At 39.2% G+C, this 19,305-nt stretch overlaps 1 protein-coding gene across 9 annotated transcripts in view; it reads left to right on the forward strand.

Moving 5' to 3' along the window:
• NEK10 (NIMA related kinase 10) overlaps positions 1 to 19,305 on the forward strand; it is a 136,546-nt gene that overhangs the window by 105,926 nt on the left and 11,315 nt on the right. For 3 of the 9 annotated variants that reach the window (XM_054729848.1, XM_028130170.2, XM_054729849.1), the window contains 3 exons: positions 887 to 924; positions 11,891 to 11,991; positions 18,122 to 18,232. In XM_054729848.1, the coding sequence (XP_054585823.1) occupies positions 887 to 924; positions 11,891 to 11,991; positions 18,122 to 18,232 (250 nt within the window). Of the gene's footprint in view, positions 1 to 886; positions 925 to 1,023; positions 1,165 to 10,667; positions 10,696 to 11,876; positions 11,992 to 18,121; positions 18,233 to 19,305 lie in introns of all 9 variants that reach the window. The other 6 variants (XM_054729842.1, XM_054729843.1, XM_054729844.1 and 3 more) reach the window with 4 other exon arrangements.

Consider the following 19,305-nt stretch of genomic DNA (forward strand, 5'->3'; position numbering starts at 1 on the left):
TGCCAATTTTGTTATTCCTCATAACTTAGGTAGATGTTGCATGCATGTATCAAGATCTCTATGATGAAAATGAATAGGGTAGGGTAAGAGAATCACCAATCATGTTTATTTGAATCCCTATATGAATGCATCATTACTCAGCAAATGACTATTAGGTGCCTCATACTTGGTTGATGTTGTATATATTTTTGTTGGATTGCATTAAATTGAAGTCTGGTTCTTGTAACTTGCCAGGGCACAGATTTTTATTTTATTTTTAAAAATCCAATTATTAAGGAATGGTGTCTAAATTTTAGTGGAAAAAAGAAGGTTATTTATGGCTGTCCTTGGTGGGGTCTTAGGCCAGCTCCCTTGGTTGAATGTGCTGAGACCAACTTGCAGAATGGTGAGAAAATCTAGAATTTTAAGACAGTGCAAACAAGGGACGTTAATAATACTGGAAAGTTTAGGCAAGATATAATCCTTTTAAATGCAAAAATCATCTTATCTCATAGGATGAGATAGTTTCTTTTTAAAACATCAGGGACAAAGTGTAGGAAAATAATATATCTAAAAATTAAATATTTCTTTTCAGTACAAATCAGTATGTTCATTTTAGTGTAACAAGCAAATCATTCAAGGTGCTAAGAGATTTAGGCTCCTAGTCATTAGAGCTGATAAACAACTCTGGCGAGGCAAGGCTCTTCTAATGCTCAGTGGGTTGTCAGGTCTGCTCTGGGTTCAGATATGTTTATTTTCTTCTTTACTGAACTCTTGAGAGTGTCCTAGGGGGAAAAACTTTATTTATTTTTATAATCTAAGCCATAGCAAGGTGCAGGCTTTCAGTAAATGTTGGTCAAGTCCAAGTTGAACAAGTCCTTCTAATGGCCCCTAATTCTGTTTTCAGGGACTTCACTGGGGGAGTGGTATCAAGACCAAGACCAGGTAATTTAATGTTGGCAGCAATGAAATCATGCATGCCTCCCTGAAATTCAATGTAATGTATGTTACAGTTTCTTATCTTTCCCCCTTTTATTTCTTCAGCTTTGCTGCCTCTTGACCTGCTTCTGAAAGTGCCACCCCTCATGCTCAGGGCCCACATTAAGGAAGTAGAGGCCGAGCTAGTGACGGGGTGGCAGTCCCACAGCCTCCCCACTGTGATCCTCCGCAATCTCAAAGATCATGGTAGTACTTATTAGATCAAGTTCATGTCAAGCGCACCAAGGGTGAACACAGAATTATAGTTGGGCTTGAAATATCTGAATGATGCTTGGGAGGTAATTTTAATACAAAGAGCAGAGGAATCTTGTTTTGTCTATCATTATTTGGCATTTAAGAGTATCAAAATGTTTTCTGTGTTCACTTATTTGATGTAAATATAGGCTGTTTTTCTAAAATTTGCATTTCTGCGTTGGTGGGAATAGTTAACCAGTTGAACTATTGGTGCTTAAAGTGCATACCTACGAACAAAAAATAGTAGCTATGTTTTACATACATGTTTCTATAAGCTCTAGACCTATATGATATAGGAGACTAAAGCACATTTTTTTCTATCTCCTTTACTCTGATACAGATAGTTCTTTTTAATTATTTGTATTTGATTAAAACAATATTGTATCACATTTTCTTTAATAATTTAATAATTATGATTCTTAAAATAAATATAAATATTTATAATAATGGTTGTGGGGGTGGGGGGAAGAGTTTCTGATTTCTATTAAAGAGGACCAAAGTACAACAGTAATGGTAAAATTGTCAGCTAAACCTGGACAGTTCAGGAAAAAGTTTAGTGATTGTGCGTTTAACATGTGTAGGAGTAGATGACTCAAGTATAAAGTTTTGTTTGACTACTTTGGTTAATTTGGAATTATTGCTTAATGCTATTTTCACTTTAACTTCCTCAATTCACGTGTTTTTGTAGTGTTAACACATGTAGTGAACAAAGGTGATGTGAATAGATTTCCTGTAATATTAGTCCATCTCTCTGTATTTAATAAAGATACTTGGAACAGTTATTGAGAGCTTGGGGCTATTTACACTGTCAACATAGATGCAAAAAAGGATGATTTTGTTATTAAGATGTCCAAAGCTCTCATGTGGACTGTGCTCCTCTATTCCTACTATTTTGGCATAGGGCACGTTCACAGCATCATCGTGAAGCTAAAACAGTCATTGTTGATTAATTTTTTAACAGCAGGAGCAGATCATGCACACACATATGTAAACGACTCACAGTTCTGTTGTGACCCATACAGGGATTCCTTTTCTTAAAGGACATGCTTGCTTTTCCTAAAGGTCAGATTAAGATTTGACTTGATGTCAGTGAAATTGATCAGATCTTTGGACCTTTTTAGCACAGTTTACATGTTCGTTATACTGTTCAATTTTTTAAATATTCACTGATGCATATATATCTTTTAATTTAAAACAGAATATGGTGTAGCATTTGTGAGTGTTTTTAGTGAATGCTAAAGTTTACCCATAAAGGAGATTAATAATATAGAACACATTCATGCATATGACCGTTTGAGTTACAACTTATGGTAGTAGGTGGTAGGTTTCTATTTTCCAGTAGAAAAACAATTCTGTATTTTTTCCATCCTAAAACAACTGGTACCAGCCCCACCCTCATCTGCAAATCATGCCCCTCTCCAGTTGTCCCCTCTGTATCTCTAGCCTAACTCAGAGAATAAAAAGGCGGGAGACACTGTTGCTCTGGTTATACTTTAGGTCTTTGTTACCCAGGATAGGTACAGCACTGGGATGTGAGAATGATTTATTAAAAACAAAACAGTATTTCATTTATTTAAAATCTGATTTTGCTTTATTGGATAAAAAGGAACATGCTGGAAATTATGTATAACCAACAGCTGCAGCCCTGTATTACCTAAATGTTCTAGAAAAAATTGTCAGGGAGGGGATTTATGTCAAAGCCTAGGTATGCCCCCAGGACTATAGCTAGTATGTGAACATCATTTTCTATGGGCTCTGGCAGAACAAAGGGTGAGAATTATTATTTTAGAGTCCCACGTGGCTGTGTTGTAATAAGATCCTGCCTACATTGTACTCCTAAAATGTGGACTTCTAGGTCCATATTGTGATGATACAGCAGAATCAAAACTCCTGTAGAACAAATAACTCTGGAACTATTTCAGGTGAACACAATTACAATGAAAAGTCCTCTTACTCTTTTTCACAACATATACTTATATTGATTTCAGAGAGGAAGGGAGAAGAGAGAGCTAGAAACATCAATGATGATTGTTGTCTCCTGCACGCTCCACACTGGGGATTGAACCCCAACCCGAGCATGTGCCCTGACCAGGAATCAAACCATGACCTCCTGGTTCATAAGTCGATGCTCAACCACTGAGCCACAATGGCCGGGCTTATTCTTTCTTTTTATACTAGATTGTGTAAATGTTTTATAGACTTTCTTTAGGTTAGATAATAGACTATCATTCTCTGCTAATAAAAATAAAAATTTAGGAATTCCTATATTGCATAGGTGAAAATAGTAACAATAATTAACATGGAATTAATGGTTAAATAAAAATTTTAAACATGTTGATTATTTTAGCTCTGCTTCCCTAACTTTAGTCACTTATAGATTTTCATTGCACAGCTGACCATACCTGAGTACCATCTGCACTACTATTTTCCTGATATATTGTTTAATTTTTTAAAAGAAACATTAAATTTTATTTTAAATTACAGTTTATATTAAATATTATTTTGTATTAGTTTCCAGTGTACAGCATAGTGGTTAGATAATCATATACTTTGCAATGTGTTCCCTTCCTCCCTTCCCCCATCTGATATTTCCAGTGCCCACCTGGCACCGTACATAGTTTTGACTGGATTGACACTGATATTTTCTCTCCCTTGCTCAGTTTTCATTTTCATCAGCATTAGTAGGCACCGAATTGATGTATGGAGATTCTTATTCTCTGTGTTTTGACTAGGAATTGTCACTTCATGAAATCTGGGCTCTTAATTTTGTTCTCTTACTAGATGACAGAGAATCTATTTTTATACTTATCTTTTGCTCATAATGAGCTGATCTAAAGAAAATAGTCAGTGTCCCTCCCAAATATTCCAGAGAGTACAGCTAATTCTCTCGTCTAATGAGCAACCGTTCAAATTAGTAGCTTACGTTCAAATTAGTCATTCACAATAGGTACTTAATACTAAATTTCACAATTGCCATGATTCTGAGTACATGCCTTCTCTCATTTTACTGTGTAACAATTCTTTTCGAATATAAAAATGTGCTCCCCAGATTTTAATCAAAACTTAAAATACTAGTTTATACTATGTGATTTGGCATATAATTATATACTTTCTATATCGCTTGTTGGGATTTCGTTGTATTAGCTCTACCTTCCAACCAGATTACAAGCGTCTTTCGTAAAGTTTGCATATATCTGGAGCATTTCCTCTGAGATCAGGCCCTTGAAAACTTACTGAGTGAATGATGCAGACCTACCCTACATACATCCTTGTCTATCCTTGCTATTGGGAACAGCTGCATAGTAATCTTATGATTACTTCAAGGATGGAAACAATATTTTAATGTTAGACTTTAGATTGGAGAAAGGGTAGGTGACATTTCCTTTGCCACCGATAATTTGCTTCCTAATTCTTCCTGCCAAGGAGTGTGGACCAGGTCCCAGGAGGACGCTGCCAGAGATATAGATTTTCTTTTTTATATTCTTTGTAGGATAATGTCTTTCCAAAGAGATACTCAGACTCACAAAAGTTATCTATGGTCCCAATCCAGGACCAAGTGCCTACTGCAAATCAGCTGATCAGTGGCAGCTCACATCCCATCCTGAGGGTTTCTGCCCTGGGGGAAAGGCCAGGTGGAAGGAAGGGAAAGCCACACCCCCTCTGGTAGGAGGAAAGGGAGGTCATTGTGGCTTGGGTGATGGGGGTAGCACTCTGTCCAAAATAACTGAGTCAATACAAAAGCAAGGCTCTCAAGTTCCAAATTGGCATTATTAATTATTTTAATAAAATTTAAAAAATAGTTTTGAAGTATATTCAACTATCCTTTGAGTTGTCATCATATAGTTACTTGAGTATTGAGGACGGAGACAAGTCAGTCAAGACTAATGACAAGAGGCTCTTTCTTGTAGCTGGGTCACCTGCCTGCCCTCCAGTACACCCGGGACCTCACCCATGCTTGATTAACATTCCCTAGTATGGACTCCATAGATTATTTGGGATGCTTTAGATAGTGAGTTATGTAAATAATTTATGTAAATAATTTTTCAAACCATATTGGAATGCAAAAGCACAATTCTTAAAGTTATTCTTCAACAAATGTTCCAGTTTTATTTAATCTATTAATGATGGAACCAGCTGGAGAATAAAAGAGCTGCTTCCAAGAGCATTTAAAGAGCAGGGATTTATATAGTCAGTCAAGAAAGAAAAGCCGAAATAACATTGCTAAATTAAGCATAAGACTGGTGAAATTTCTACAGGGCAATTAAACCATGTGTGTTTGTGATTAACTTCTTGTTCGGCCTATGAAGTCATACCAATAGGTCAGTTTCTGCAGGTAAATCCCTAATGCTACAGGCTGTAAACTACCTGCACCTTTATCGGTATGGATTGTTAGTTAAATATACTGGGACATTACCCAAAAGTGTTAGATTAGGATCAAGTGGGGTTATAAAACGATCTAGCACGATGCCAGAGAATTAAGCAATGATCATTTTGCCTAGTCTTTCCATGATTGGGATAAATCATGGAAAAGCTTGGGCTCCGGTCACTGAGCATTTTTCTTGTTCAGGGAATTGAATGGGGTTGGGGGCATCTTTTCTTTCTGTTTTTTTGTGGGGGGTTTTTTTGGTTAGCCTTTGCATTCTCAATGCTGAACATAGTGTGGTTTTCACACCACAATATTTTATTCCTGAGAATCTGGGCTTCATCAATCGAGTTGACTTTCAGAGAAAAAATAGTTCCCTTTAGCAGGAATAAGTGAGTCAGCATGACTTGGTTAGTCATTGTAGCATTGCATAAGCAATAACTAAGTGAGAAGAGTTAGGCTGTATGGACCAGACCAAATGCATATGTTACTTTTAGTCCAAAAAGTCAGGAATAAAATTTAACTCTCTATATTTTCCCAACACTGACCTTAGTTGTTATATTGAGCCCCCTTCCAGATATCAGAAAACATGGTCAGTTACCCTAAATCTAAATGTCAATGTGTTGGTGATTTCTTGATTATATCAGGTTCAAAGTCAGACCAACCGAGGATTGCCCTTCTCTCTCCTTCCCTGGGTGATATTTTTGTGCCAGGGATTTAATTGGCATCATGGTACTGGGGCTTTGAGACCACATGTGCTGGTGTCTGATCTGATTATTGAGCGTGGTTACTCTTCCACATTGGCATCCAGGGAAGTGACACAGCCTACCTGACTTCCCGTTACAGTCCGTGTTTCCACGGTGGCTGTGGAATGAAGGCAAGGCCTTTGTAGGGCAAGCTCTCGCTCTGTTGGCTTCCCTTCTCCAGGGGCTGGGGAGGCGAGTCTGACATTTCTGGGCCTGGAGATTTGAGATCTCAGCAGAGCCTCTTTGTCTCTGACACTCCAAGGAGCTATCTCTGCGGCCCCACCGACCCATGCCATTGCCGATGGTGCAGGTAAGCTCTGCATGAGAACCAGCACCCAGTCTTGCCACTCCTGAACCCCCAAACTCAAAGACAATTCCATCAACCAACTCTTTCCTCCTTTCTGCTCCCACCCAGACTTCGCCTAAGGTGATCTGCAATTTGAGTCTCTTCTGAGACTTGCTTTTCTCCTTTTCTCTGTATCCTCCCTCCTCAGAGAATCTTTATGACATCCAGGAGGGGTGGGAAGATGAGTTTATTCAGCAATTGTTCTTTTGAATCTCTCTGCCTTCTGCTTAGACAGATTTTTTTTTTTTTTTAAAGCCCAGGAACGTACTTGCTCTTTTCCTTGGTTCCTCTTTGCCACTCCATCCTGGGGAAATGCTAGTCGCACTCTGCTTGCTCAGCAAAGGGAGTTCATGAGGTGGAAAGGGAGTGTGGGAAATAATACAACAGAAAATTTTCTGCACAGCCTCTTGCCATGTGTATTGTGTAGTCATTTCTACGAACTTTGACTTTAAAAATCTTGAGGTTATATTTTGCAGAATAACTAAAGATATAGCAAGTTTAGAATTGGGGACCCCCTACCTGGTTGAGAGAGAGAGAGAGAGAGAGAGAGAGAGAGAGAGAGAGAGAGAGAGAGATTAAGCCTGAGCAGGATGAAATGCATTATGTCAAGGTGACTAAGTCAGAATTTAAGAGCGAAGGGCTTCAAAGCAGCCTTGCTTCTTTGGCCTTTAAACAGCTCCTATCTGAAGGTTCACATGAAAGGGGGTTGAAGGGAGCCTGATCACTCAGAGGGTGAAAGAAGCTGAGGCTTTGCGGTAGCTTCCTGCCATTTTGTGGGAAATCCACCAGGTGTGGCATTAGGGGGACTTGGCCCTACTTGCAGAACTCCCTGTTGGTCTATGATGGGAAGATTCCGTGCCCAAGCTCCCAGTCTTCTTCTCTCTCACTTCCCTCTCCCTTTCCACCAGATGTCGTTCTCTCTCAGTGACTGGAGCCCAAGCTTCCGCAGTCTCCTTAGCTCCTGCTCCCCCAGACAGTCACACATGCCATTCCAAGCCAAGCCTCTGACTTCAGCTCTAGGCCTCTTCTCATGAGATCACCTTCCCTGAAATACAGTCTCCCGGATGGCTCCTCGCCATCATATATGGTCCCTGGCTATCTCATCAGTCGTACCTACACCCCTTCATTGTACTGCACCCCGGATAAACTGGATACTAGCTGCTCTCCAGAGGTGGCCCTACTTAGCTGACTCCTGTCCTTTGCTGGAAATGTTTCTTCCACTCAGAAGCTCTCACTCAAGTCTCCCTTCCCTCACACCAGATCCATGTCCTGGCCTATTGAAAGCCTCCTCATTCTGCATGGGCTTCACAAATGAAACCTTTTTATAAACTCTTGGCCCTCCATTCCCCGGTTGTTGGGGTGAACCTCCCATGATCCTTTGTTCAACTTCTAAGCACAGGGGTTGGTTGTTGAATATTTGTAGATTTGAACTACAATTCAGTTACTTCATTTCATCTTACTTAAAAGTAAAGGAAAGAAATGAGAGTGAATCTGTCCACCATACTTAAATGTAAAAGGTTGTATTGTCTTTTAACAGAGAAGTCGGTCCAAAAGAGCAAAGCCCGTGTATGTTTCAGCCCCATTCATAAAGGGAAAATATTTTTCACTTCTTCAGGAAGCTCCTGCCTGAAACTTTCTATCCTCCACTTGTTCAAAAATTGCTGACTCTCAGAGAGAATTCAGGAAAATAGTAGGTTGATACTATATCTTGGTCAACTGGGGAATGCAGTGTAATCCATCTTTTGCTAAGTTTATAGTAATTAACAGCTTGCATTGTGAACTGTAGTTTTAATAGATTGGGTTCATAGTGTAAATCAAGTCTCAAAGCACAGGGATGGGCCATGACTGACCTGGTATTGTAACGTGCCATGACCTAATCAAGCAGAATATAGTGCACTGCATAGGCGACAAAGGCCTAGTGCTTTTTGTGTAAATAGTTAGGATGCATAGTGTTTTCAGTGTATTGATCTGAAGGATTTATTGAGAGAGAATGCTTTAAATCTCTAAATGATATGGTTAACATTTGCCATTAACTTGGTAGTTATTAATATTTAAATAGGGAATAAAAGTTTTAAAAGGTATCTATTTGGATTTTTATCCCTTTTTGTTTTCCTAAAATTATTAAGAGCTAAATAAGTATACATTTTGGAGTGAGGGAATATAAGAAATTATGAAGATTTGATCATGTAGAAAAGAAGGAGTAATAGTTCTCATACCCAGAATTAGCCGAAGTTGTTCAGGAAATCAAGAGGGTTTGCAAATTTCCAGTCTCAAATTTCCTTTTTCTCTCCAACCATAACTCACATCTCAGTAAATTTTCCAGAGTACACCAGGAGTGCTGAACTGGTCATGGGGTCCTGCTTTGCCATGATACAGCGGCAGCTGGTACCTGAGCGACTGTTCTTGTGGTACCTGAGACTAAACATTACCTTTAATCTAGGTGATGGGGTGGGAAATAACTTTAAATTGAAAAAAAAAAAGCAGCAGGTTACATGATAATGCTTTTAATATATAAAATGCAATAAAAGAATTAGTATTCAGACTATGTAAAGAGCACTTACAAACAAATAAGAAAAAACACACACATGGGACACAAATAGGAAATTCACCAAAGAAGTACAATAACCTCATTGCCTTCAGATAAACACACACAAAAAAACTCCTAGAATCAGATTGGTAGAATTGAGAAGTATAATATATAGTGTTGATCAAGTTATAGACAAATGGATTCTCTTCTGATCAGAATGCAAGTTGATTTAGCCACTTTAAAATGTATTTGTTAAAATAAGAAATATGTATAGGTGAAGGCCCAACTAGTATTTAATTTCTCCTCATCTTCTCTAAAAGACCTTTTGTACTTATGGACAACAAAGCATGCTCATGTACACTCACTGTGGCATCACTTATAAGGTTGAGAAATTGAAAGCAAACTCAGTACCCATCAAGACAGAGGTGGGACCCTAGCTGGTTTGGCTCGGTGGATAGAGCATTGGTCTGCAGACTGAAGGGTCTCAGGTTCGAGTCCAATCAAGGGCACATACCTCTGTTGCAGGCTCCTCCCCAGCCCGGGCCCTGGTTGGGATTCGTGCAGGAGGCAACCAATCACATCGATGTTTCTCTTTGTTTTTCCCTAAAAATCAATGGAAAAATATCCTCTGGTGAGGATTAACACCCCCCCCCCCCCACACACACCCACACACACACACACACACACACACACAAGACAGAGGTGGCTAAGTAAACTGTGCTGCATGCAGAATGTGCAGTGCTACTCAATAGTGGGTCTGAAGAATGAGCCAGAACTCTGTGTTGGCAAAAAGAATCTCCATGCCAGACTGAATGAGAAAAAAAATGAACAAGTCTTATGATGTATCGCCATATATTTTTAAAAAGAGAAAGAATTCATAAGCTAATGCTATAGATTTTCTACAATAGTAGTTTTCAAAATCTTTTGGCAATGATCCTCAATAAGAAACACATTTTATATCTTGAATGAGTGAACTCTTGCTACATGCAATGCACCCTGAAAGTTTTCTATGCTGTTCCACTTCATTCCATCCCATTTTTCAAAATGCTGGTCATGGCCCATTCAACTCATTTCAGGATCAACCACAGTTTGAAAAATACTGTTGTGAAGTTAAAGCTTATGTATGTAAATGGATAGAAAAGTGACTTGGCAACACACCAAGCTGATGTCAGAGGTTACCTCTGGGGAGGAGGCTGATGGGTGGTGGTTCCAGGGGGCCTCCTGCTCCTCTGTAATACTTAGGTTGTTATTATGCTTGTTTGCTTGTTTTACAAGGGGCATGTGTAATTAAACATTTTTAAATTTATTTTTTAGAGAGGAAGCAATCTAAACTATTTTCCAAAGTCAAGAATTTATTGGAATTGAGGGAGAATTGTCAAAGGTTCTTAAGAAAAACAATTTTAAGTTATTTTGCCTAATTGAGTAATTCAGAAGACAGGCATGCTAGCTAACCATCTCTGTTTTTGTATCTAGGGCCACAGATGAGCACATTCTTGTGGCAAGATAGAGTCAAACCCATGTGACATCCCACTCAAAATGTCATCACAAATCTAAGGACACTCTGCCAGGCTGTGAGAGTAACTCGTTTCCTAGAAGTATTAAGTCCACATATCAAAAGCATAAAGTGGGCAACATAAAAATGATCAAGAACTGAGCTGTTTAGTTTTTGAAAATGCAAAGTTAATGTTCCTGTTGCAACATCAACTTGGCCACATTACATGGTCTCTAATTTTTGGTATGGGTCTAGACAAACAGTTGCATTTTAACAATTATTTTGGCAAGAAACCACCACTGTAGAAAATATGGCACACGTACACTCAGTCGTCTCTGCAGGCTGCAGCTCCAGCTCTGTTTTCTGTTTTAGAGCTAACTTCATTCTTTCTGATTTACCTTCACCTTTTTACCCTATGAGTAATTTATTAAACCTCATTCTAATGGTCAAGTAATTGATGCTTAAAAGGAGTTAGACACAGTTCCCAAGGAAGATAGATCCTTTAAATTTTAAACATTTAAACAAATTCTTAAATGCAGATGAACTAGAACTAGATTGTTTCTTGTGTGAATTTCATAATTAACTTAATAAAGATACCCATAAAGAAAATAATATTTGACACCAACCTAGCCTAAAACTGTGAAACTAGTGTGGCTCTATGATGAGAATTTGGGATAAATGATAAATGTGTCCTATTGAGACCTGGACAGAAATCCAGGTGAAAATTATAATTTGTAATAGTCAAGAGTTTGAAAGTTACTTAATTTGAACATTTGTTCTTAGAATTTTTTGTTTTTTGGGGGATTTTTTTTCCTCTCTGTAAGATTGTCTATTCAGTGTTTGCATAAATGAATTTAACACTTAAAAGCATGATACTCTCTTAACTGTACATATCTGAATCCCAGATTTTCAGTGGCTGCCACTGACTCTCAGTGGCAGCCTCATGTAATTGCAGGCAAAATTCCAAGAGATAACTGGTCTTTCGGATGTTAGAAAGTAGAAGTCTGTGAAGTAAAAGGAAGAACTTGTACATCCCCTATTATAAAATATTGAAGTGTTACAAGGTCCCTACATATTGTCTCATTAGTAGGATAAGGGTCTTTGCTTAACTTTTATTTCAGAATTTTACCCCATTTTCTACTAATAATCACTTTTAAGAGAGACAACCAGGGTCTTGACTAACTGAAAAATGTGTCATCCACAGCGTCTGCAGGGATCGCTGTATCCCAGAGGAAAGTCCGTCAGATCAGTGATCCCATTCAGCAGATCTTAATTCAGCTGCACAAAATCATCTACATCACGCAGGTCAGTGTTTTAGCCTTTCATTTCCTCCTCATCTTGAATATAAATCTGCTGCTAATATCGCTTACAGACTTTGTGGAACGTTTAGTTGAGTGAGTACTTGTTTTTATCCTCCCCGACTACAAATATCTGGGGACATGATGGCTTGGCAGCAGAGCCTGGGAGATGGCAGAATAAAGAAAGCAACTAGGACTGCTTTTCCCTGTGGCCTCCACCCTCCTCTTCCACTTAGTGCCCAACCAAAACCAGACTTCAACGCGCATGTGCCCTCCGTGTGGGGGTGAACGTGAGGACAGAGATGGGCTTTTGACACCAGCTTTACCACAGGCAGGAAAGAGGAAAGTATCCTGAGGGTGCTGGCTTAAAACCAGGACCTCTCAGAGAAATGAGAACCATAAGCACAGAAAATCCAGGACTGTGAAAACTCCCTTTTTCTAAACCTCAGCAACTCTGTTTAAAAATGGCTACCAAGTACTTACAGAAATGTGTCTGGCTTGACTGTTCGTCTACTAAGGAGAGGAAGAGAAATCTAGAAAATAAAGGAGGATCAGAGAGGGAAGTCACTACTTAAAGTCCCGAGGCAGAGCACAAGAAAGGGACAGAATAGAAGGGGACACCCCAGCCTGGGAAGGTGGGGGAAGTCCACGGAGGTGCTGTTTCCTCAGGGGGTTGGGGTGAGCCACCGATGAGGAGGTGTCCTGCTACGCGAGCATGGTGTGATGGGGAGGGCCCTCTACAGGACCGGGAGGCTGCCCACGGGTAGGCGCCGCCTGCAGGGTTGAATCTGGCTGGGGGGACCCCATTGCTCTGACTGCTTCCTGCTAAAGGCCCAGGGCAAGACAGGAGCATCCCTGGAAGCAGGGACAAGCTCCGCCCTCCTCCAGTGTCCTTTAGTGTGTCCGTCCCTTCAGCGCCCTCTCTCATACAGCTGATCATCCTGCCAGCTGGCAGGGGAGAAGTAGTCCAGTATCCCAAGCAGGGCAGTGAAGGGTGTATTTGGACCTAAGAGGCAATAAATTGACAGCTGGCACACGTAACCTGGGGAAGGGGGGCAGACATGGGAGACCTTTCTCTGGGACACACCCCCCGCCCCCCATCTACCAGTTCTCAATAGGAGGATGGGGGTGGGGGACTTGGTTAATAAATCAAATATAATGTGCCACATCTCTATTGAGTACAACAGGTATTATATTCAGAATTGCGTTTCTACTTAAATACTGACAGATATATGGGGAAAGCATTCTTAACTTTAGTGTTATGGAAATAGCTTATTGGTGCCTCAATGATTAACTCGTAAATTGAGAGAAAATAGCCTTTGAAATTTAAATGTAGTGTTCATATGCCTTTCTTGCTAATTTATATATAATAAAAAACTTTTTAATGGATGTATTCTATAACTTTATTAGATTTCAACCTATTTTAAAGCAAGAATGAAACTATTATGATGATCTTACTATTATACTCTCACACTGCCAGCATAACAAATGGTTTCAAATTTTTTGGCAAGATGGCATTCCTTGCTGTAAGTTCAGATATAACCATTGTGGTTTTTTAAATTGCATTTCCAGGACCCTTTAAAGTTTATGACGTTGCACATAGTAAGGAATGATTTCTCTTTGGGGAACTTTACATTACAGGGCTAACTAAAGTCAATGCCTTTCAAATACAGGAGACAAATACAAGTCTAACCATTATACTAGTGAATTTGCTGGAGGTTAAAGACCAAGATCACTGTCTCTCTCTCTCTGCCAATTGCAGAGGAAAACTGCTAAAAGTAAAATGGAATTGACAAGACAAAATGAATCAACAAAAAAATCTTCTTGTCCACACATTCATTTACTAGTCAAACTCTCAGACTTCGGCTGTGGAGGCCGCCCCGGATTGCAGGTCGGGGCCGGTCCCTCCTGACAGCCAGCAGATGACCTGACAGGGGAAACGGTTCACTTGTGGCTGGAGGTGGCCTTTTCTCTCCAGTTTCCATGGAGACAGATCTGTAGAAATCATCCAAGAGCAACTATTTTAAAAGGCAGGATGTTAAAATCCTTACCCTGCCTTCACTGATTTGACATGTTTTAATCAACACTGAGATGTAATCTTAAGACCAAAAAGCTGAGAATGAAATCAGTGGTTCATTTCCATCTCTGGAAGCCAAAGTCAATCTCTGGGTATATCAGGTCACCAAGTACATACGTTACCTTTTAGCCTGAGCCTCTGTGTGTTTTCCCTTAGGTAAGACCTGCCTAGCCAACTTCAGCTTTGGATTTAACTCTGCATTTAGGGTTTGGTTGTTTTGTTAAATAAATGCTTTGAAAATTAGCATAGAGCTACTTTCAAGAATTAAACATCTGTCTCCCAGAGAACAGACAGGCAGTTTGGCCAGAGCTGCTTTGCATTCTGCATCTCCATCTTATCAACCACAAATGTTGCCAACAGAACAAACCTATCTGGTTGAGAAGAGCACTGTGCCGTCCTCAGATGCAAGTAGCACTATGGACTGTGAAACATACTGCCTTTCTCATAAGTGATGAGGATGGAAAGAGAACCATCCACACTCCCGCATCTGGATCTCCTGGTTCCTAATGGCGAGGGTGGCAGTTAAATAGAATTTAGGGTAATGCTGTGTTTCTCAAATGAACTCAGGTTTGCAGGATTTGTAAATTCTAAGAGAAGTCTTACATTTTGTGTATTTATTTTTATGATAATCTTGGAACATTTTACTTTAGCATTTAAATAAATCTCTTAAGCAGTCAGAATAGGGTTTTTATTATGGAACAGATATTAAGTCACTATCAGATGGAGCCCCACGGACTCCAAATGGTCTGCCGATGTATTCTTGGAGATACTAGAGAATGATGTTCTTTAAAAAGAATCCATATATTTAGCAAGTTTGAGAAAACCTACTATAAAACATACGTATCAGATTTCATCTGTTACTTTGTAGTAAAAACAAACAAACAAAAATCAAGCTTTGAGACGTGAGTCATTATCTTTTCTAGACTCATTTCCTTCATCAGTAAAATTCAGGCAGTTTATGGGGCTATTGTGATAAAGAAAAGAAAGAATATGAGATGTTTATAAATGATAAAGTACTGTACTACAGTACAGCTTATGGTGACGCTATTTGCTCCAGATTATTGGTTGTGCAAGAGGACTCGCTACCTCAGGAAGCATCCTTGCATGTTATGTAATGTCTTTAAGCTCTGGTTTCCTCACCTATAAAATAGAACCGGCTTTATAAGTTTGTTGTAGGAAAAATGTGCCTTACTGTTTCATAAAAGAGTAATCAGAGCGCCTGGCACATAGAAATCATAGGTTATTCATGTTTTGTACTATAGTTTTTATATACTTTTATACTTATGTCATCTGCAACTGGGTAAAATTTCAAATTCTTTCGTGAAAACTTTAAAGATGCAGTGCTGTCCAGTGATAGTTATTCCAATAGGACACAATATCTTTTTTTAATACCACCCTGTGTATGAATCTTAGGTTGATGGAATGTTAGCTTACTCAAGAAAGTTTTCATGAGGATTAATTCAAGCCATCAGGAGAAGTAAAACTAATTCTAACAAAAGGCTCAATAAGTTAAATAAATAAATAATGATTTTAAGAGCATCTGAATTAGTAAGTTGATACTGATAGCTGCCAGTACTGGGGTAAGCCGCCTTTAAAGGAATCTATGGACCACTGATGATTCACATCTTCAAAAGTTTGCCATAGCAGACAATTAGGTGTATCAGAACAGGCTTTCTAAGCCTTTCTCTCTGACTGTTGGGGCCATGTTGGGCAGTTACTAGACAGTCCCAGGCCAACACTGCCATCTGGTGTTTAACTTAGGGAAGTGGCAACTTCTGGTGGGTAATAGTAGGAAATTATCAAATTCAGTAGTATCTCACTCAAGGCACTTTCCCCATCTCTTTTCCACTCCAACCCATCACCCCCTTGCTAGGAAAGCATGCACATGCTCTCCTCTTCATAGTCTGATGCACTTTAAGTTAAATTTACCCACTTTTGCTAATCTCTCATGCACACAAATATCATTTATACTCATTTTCCTTCTCATCTGTCTTCCAACTGTTTGCTCATTAATGCTGAGAAATCTGCCCCTTTTCATTAAAGAACAACATTAATTATGACTCTTTGCCTGGGGTAGGAAGTAGTAATCCTGTCTGGCTCAAGGTAAAACAAGCCACAATATTGAAGTAAAAATAGAGCAGCAGAGGTTCAGTGCAGTCAACCTATAAAACCTTTCAGGGTACACTGAAGGGCTTCTGAATCTCCCATCTTAATTCTTTTGTAATTAAACTGCTTTGACTCAAGCAAAGTCAAGGATTAACTAGGATTATAGATGCATTTTAAAACTTTTTTCAATTGCATTATTCTTATTTTATATCATTACCGTGCTTCTTAATGGGTCCCGTATTCTATTGTGTTTGAGCTGATGAACAGTTTTTCTTTGCTATAAAATCAGTGGTTGTGAGCTCCTGTAGACCCTATTCAGTGCTCTACTATTACCTTTTATATATCTCCCTGTTTTGTGGAACTTTGTATTGTACTTTACAATACTAGATGTCCATTGTATTAGTCAGGATATGTTAAGTTATGCTGCACTAACAGATGCACCCTGGAGTCTCTTGACTTGTCACAATAGAGGTCTACTTCTCACTCAGCTAACGCTGGCTGTCGTTCACCTGTGGCTCTGGCATCAGGACTCCAAGCTTCTTGCCCTAGAGGAGGGCAGGGATGGAGGAAGAACATTGGCTTTGCATGGCCTTATTCTTGGAATGGCACACGTCATTTTCATTGGTCACAAGTAGTCACATGGCACCAAACTAAAACTGAAAGAGGGGGCTGGCGTAATAATCGTCTCTGCTACATTACTCTTTCTTTCCATCTGAGCTCTGTGTGTTTTCTTTTAAATCTTTAGAGTTCCTACTACCACATTTTTCTTCCTATTTAGCCTTTCATTTTTCTTACTGGTTCCTTTTCCTCTCCTTGCAAGACTGCTCCATATTTCAACAAACCAAATGCCATTTTCACCAGGAGACTCCTTATCATGTTGACCCTATTTATTTCCTCTGTTGTCCATCTCCCAAACTTCACTTTACCCCTCTGTGCTTTTAGGACCTTTGATTTCCTTGTATAAATCCAACCTGCAAAGTAGTAAAAAAAACCACAATATTTTGAAATCCCCATTTTCATCCATTCCCACATTTTCTAAGATTCTGTAGTGACTTCCTACTACTTACTTATTAAACCTAACTCATCCTGGCCTGGCCCTCATGTGTAATAATTCTCTCTCTCTCTCTCTCTCTCTCTCTCTCTCTCTCTCTCCTATTATATATATATATTTATATATATATATATTTATATATATATTTAATATTTTTTTTTATTTCAGAGAGGAAGGGAGAGGAAGAGAGAGATAGAAACATCAATGATGAGAGAGAATCATTAATCAGCTACCTTTTGCACAACCCCCACCGGGGATCAAGCCCGCAACCCAAGCACGTGCCCCTGACCGGAATCGAACCTGGGATGCTCCAGTCCACAGTTCAGCACTCTATCCACTGAGCCAAACCAGCTAGGGCCATTCTGTCCTTCTCGATAAGATTGGTCTCTACAGTCTCCAGCTGTATACTCAGAAGCACTCACTGGCAGGATCTGATTATGTGCGGACGCAGATATGTGCTTCCTGGTCCAAAGTATCAGATCCTTCAGGACAGGGCCTTGATTGGAGTGTAAGCATGGGTTTTGCTTATGAGCATGACCCAGACATCTAAACATCTGATAGAATTTATTCTTCCTCGTCAAGTCTGTTCTTTACAAAAGTCAATTTATATGTGCACTTAATATAATTTAGTTGTTATGTGAAAAATAATATCAGTACAATGAAAGAACAGTAAGATAAATTAAGCAGCCTTTTGAAAGACAGCAGAGTAATATATTTTTTTCTGGATTATAGAATTAAAAATTGTAACATAGACTCATGCTATTTGGAGTACAATTTAAATTCTTATTTAGTCCTGTTGAGCGAATATTGTTACACTGACCCTCAGTAAATGCTTCCCCGGCGTCAGTCAGCTGTGCAGTGTGAACAATTTGCTTATAATGATTGTTTTCTCACTTTATACAGCTTCCTCCAGCGTTGCACCACAATTTGAAAAGAAGGGTTATAGAGAGATTCAAGAAATCCCTCTTCAGCCAGCAGAGTAACCCTTGTAATTTGAAATCTGAAATTAAAAAGGTATGGTATTCTACATTTAGGAATTCTTCTTTGGCTAAAAAAAACACATCCTTCGAGTTAAATTTCCCACCTCCTTTGCCTTGTACTCTCTCCTCTATTAAAGGGTGCTATTATTTTCTTAGTCCACTCAGGCTGCTATCACAGAAATACCATAAACCAAGGAGCTTATGAACAACAGAGATTTATTGCCCACAGTTATGGAAGCTGGAAGTCCAAGATCAGGGTGCCAGCGTGATGACCCTCTTTTAGGTTGTAGACTGTCTGCTTCTCATTGCACCCACACAGAGGAGACAGGGGAGCTCACCTAGGCCCCTGTTATAAAGGCATTTTAAAAAAATAAGAGCACTTATAGAAGGATTCCATCCTCTGACCTAATTACCTCTCAAAGGTCCCACCTTGTAATATAAGCACCTTGGGGATTGGCTTCAACATATGAATTTGGGGGACAAACATTCAGATTGCTTAAGACACTAAGTCAAGAACATGTCTTTGCTTCTCATTTTCTCATCTTTATGTCTGAAGTCACTATTCTCAGAAAAATAGCAGAAAGTTCTTTCCATGTTATTGCATGTTTTCCTAAGACTAAATATTAGTAAATATTTTTACTCTAAATAGACTTTAATCTTGTTTTAGAGAACTCTATCCCAATTTTTTATTAGAATGTTCTTCAACAAGTCCCTAAATTGAGTGTTGCCAGTCTGAGCAAGTCATTTAACCATCTCAACCATGATTTTTTTATCACCTCTGAGAACCTTACAAATAGACTGAACTATTTGTAAGGTTCTTTCCATCTTGACATTCTACCACCTCCTAGACTTCAGGTGCTAGCAAATATTTCTATTCATACATACAGAAACTAAATCACAACAAGGTCGAGTCAACCAGACAGGAAGAAAATTGTTTGTTTCTGTTTAACAACATGGTGACAGGAAATCCCTTTGTCCTGCTCAATAGCATTTTAATACAGACGTGAAGATGGTCATAAGCTCCCATACCTGTCCCCGAAGACCCAAGGCCTGGGCAGTTTGGGCCCACCTGGGTACAGATCCTTGGTCCCACTCCAATTTCATATA

Source organism: Eptesicus fuscus, chromosome 18, assembly GCF_027574615.1.
Source record: "Eptesicus fuscus isolate TK198812 chromosome 18, DD_ASM_mEF_20220401, whole genome shotgun sequence".
Classification (NCBI taxonomy): domain Eukaryota; kingdom Metazoa; phylum Chordata; class Mammalia; order Chiroptera; family Vespertilionidae; genus Eptesicus; species Eptesicus fuscus.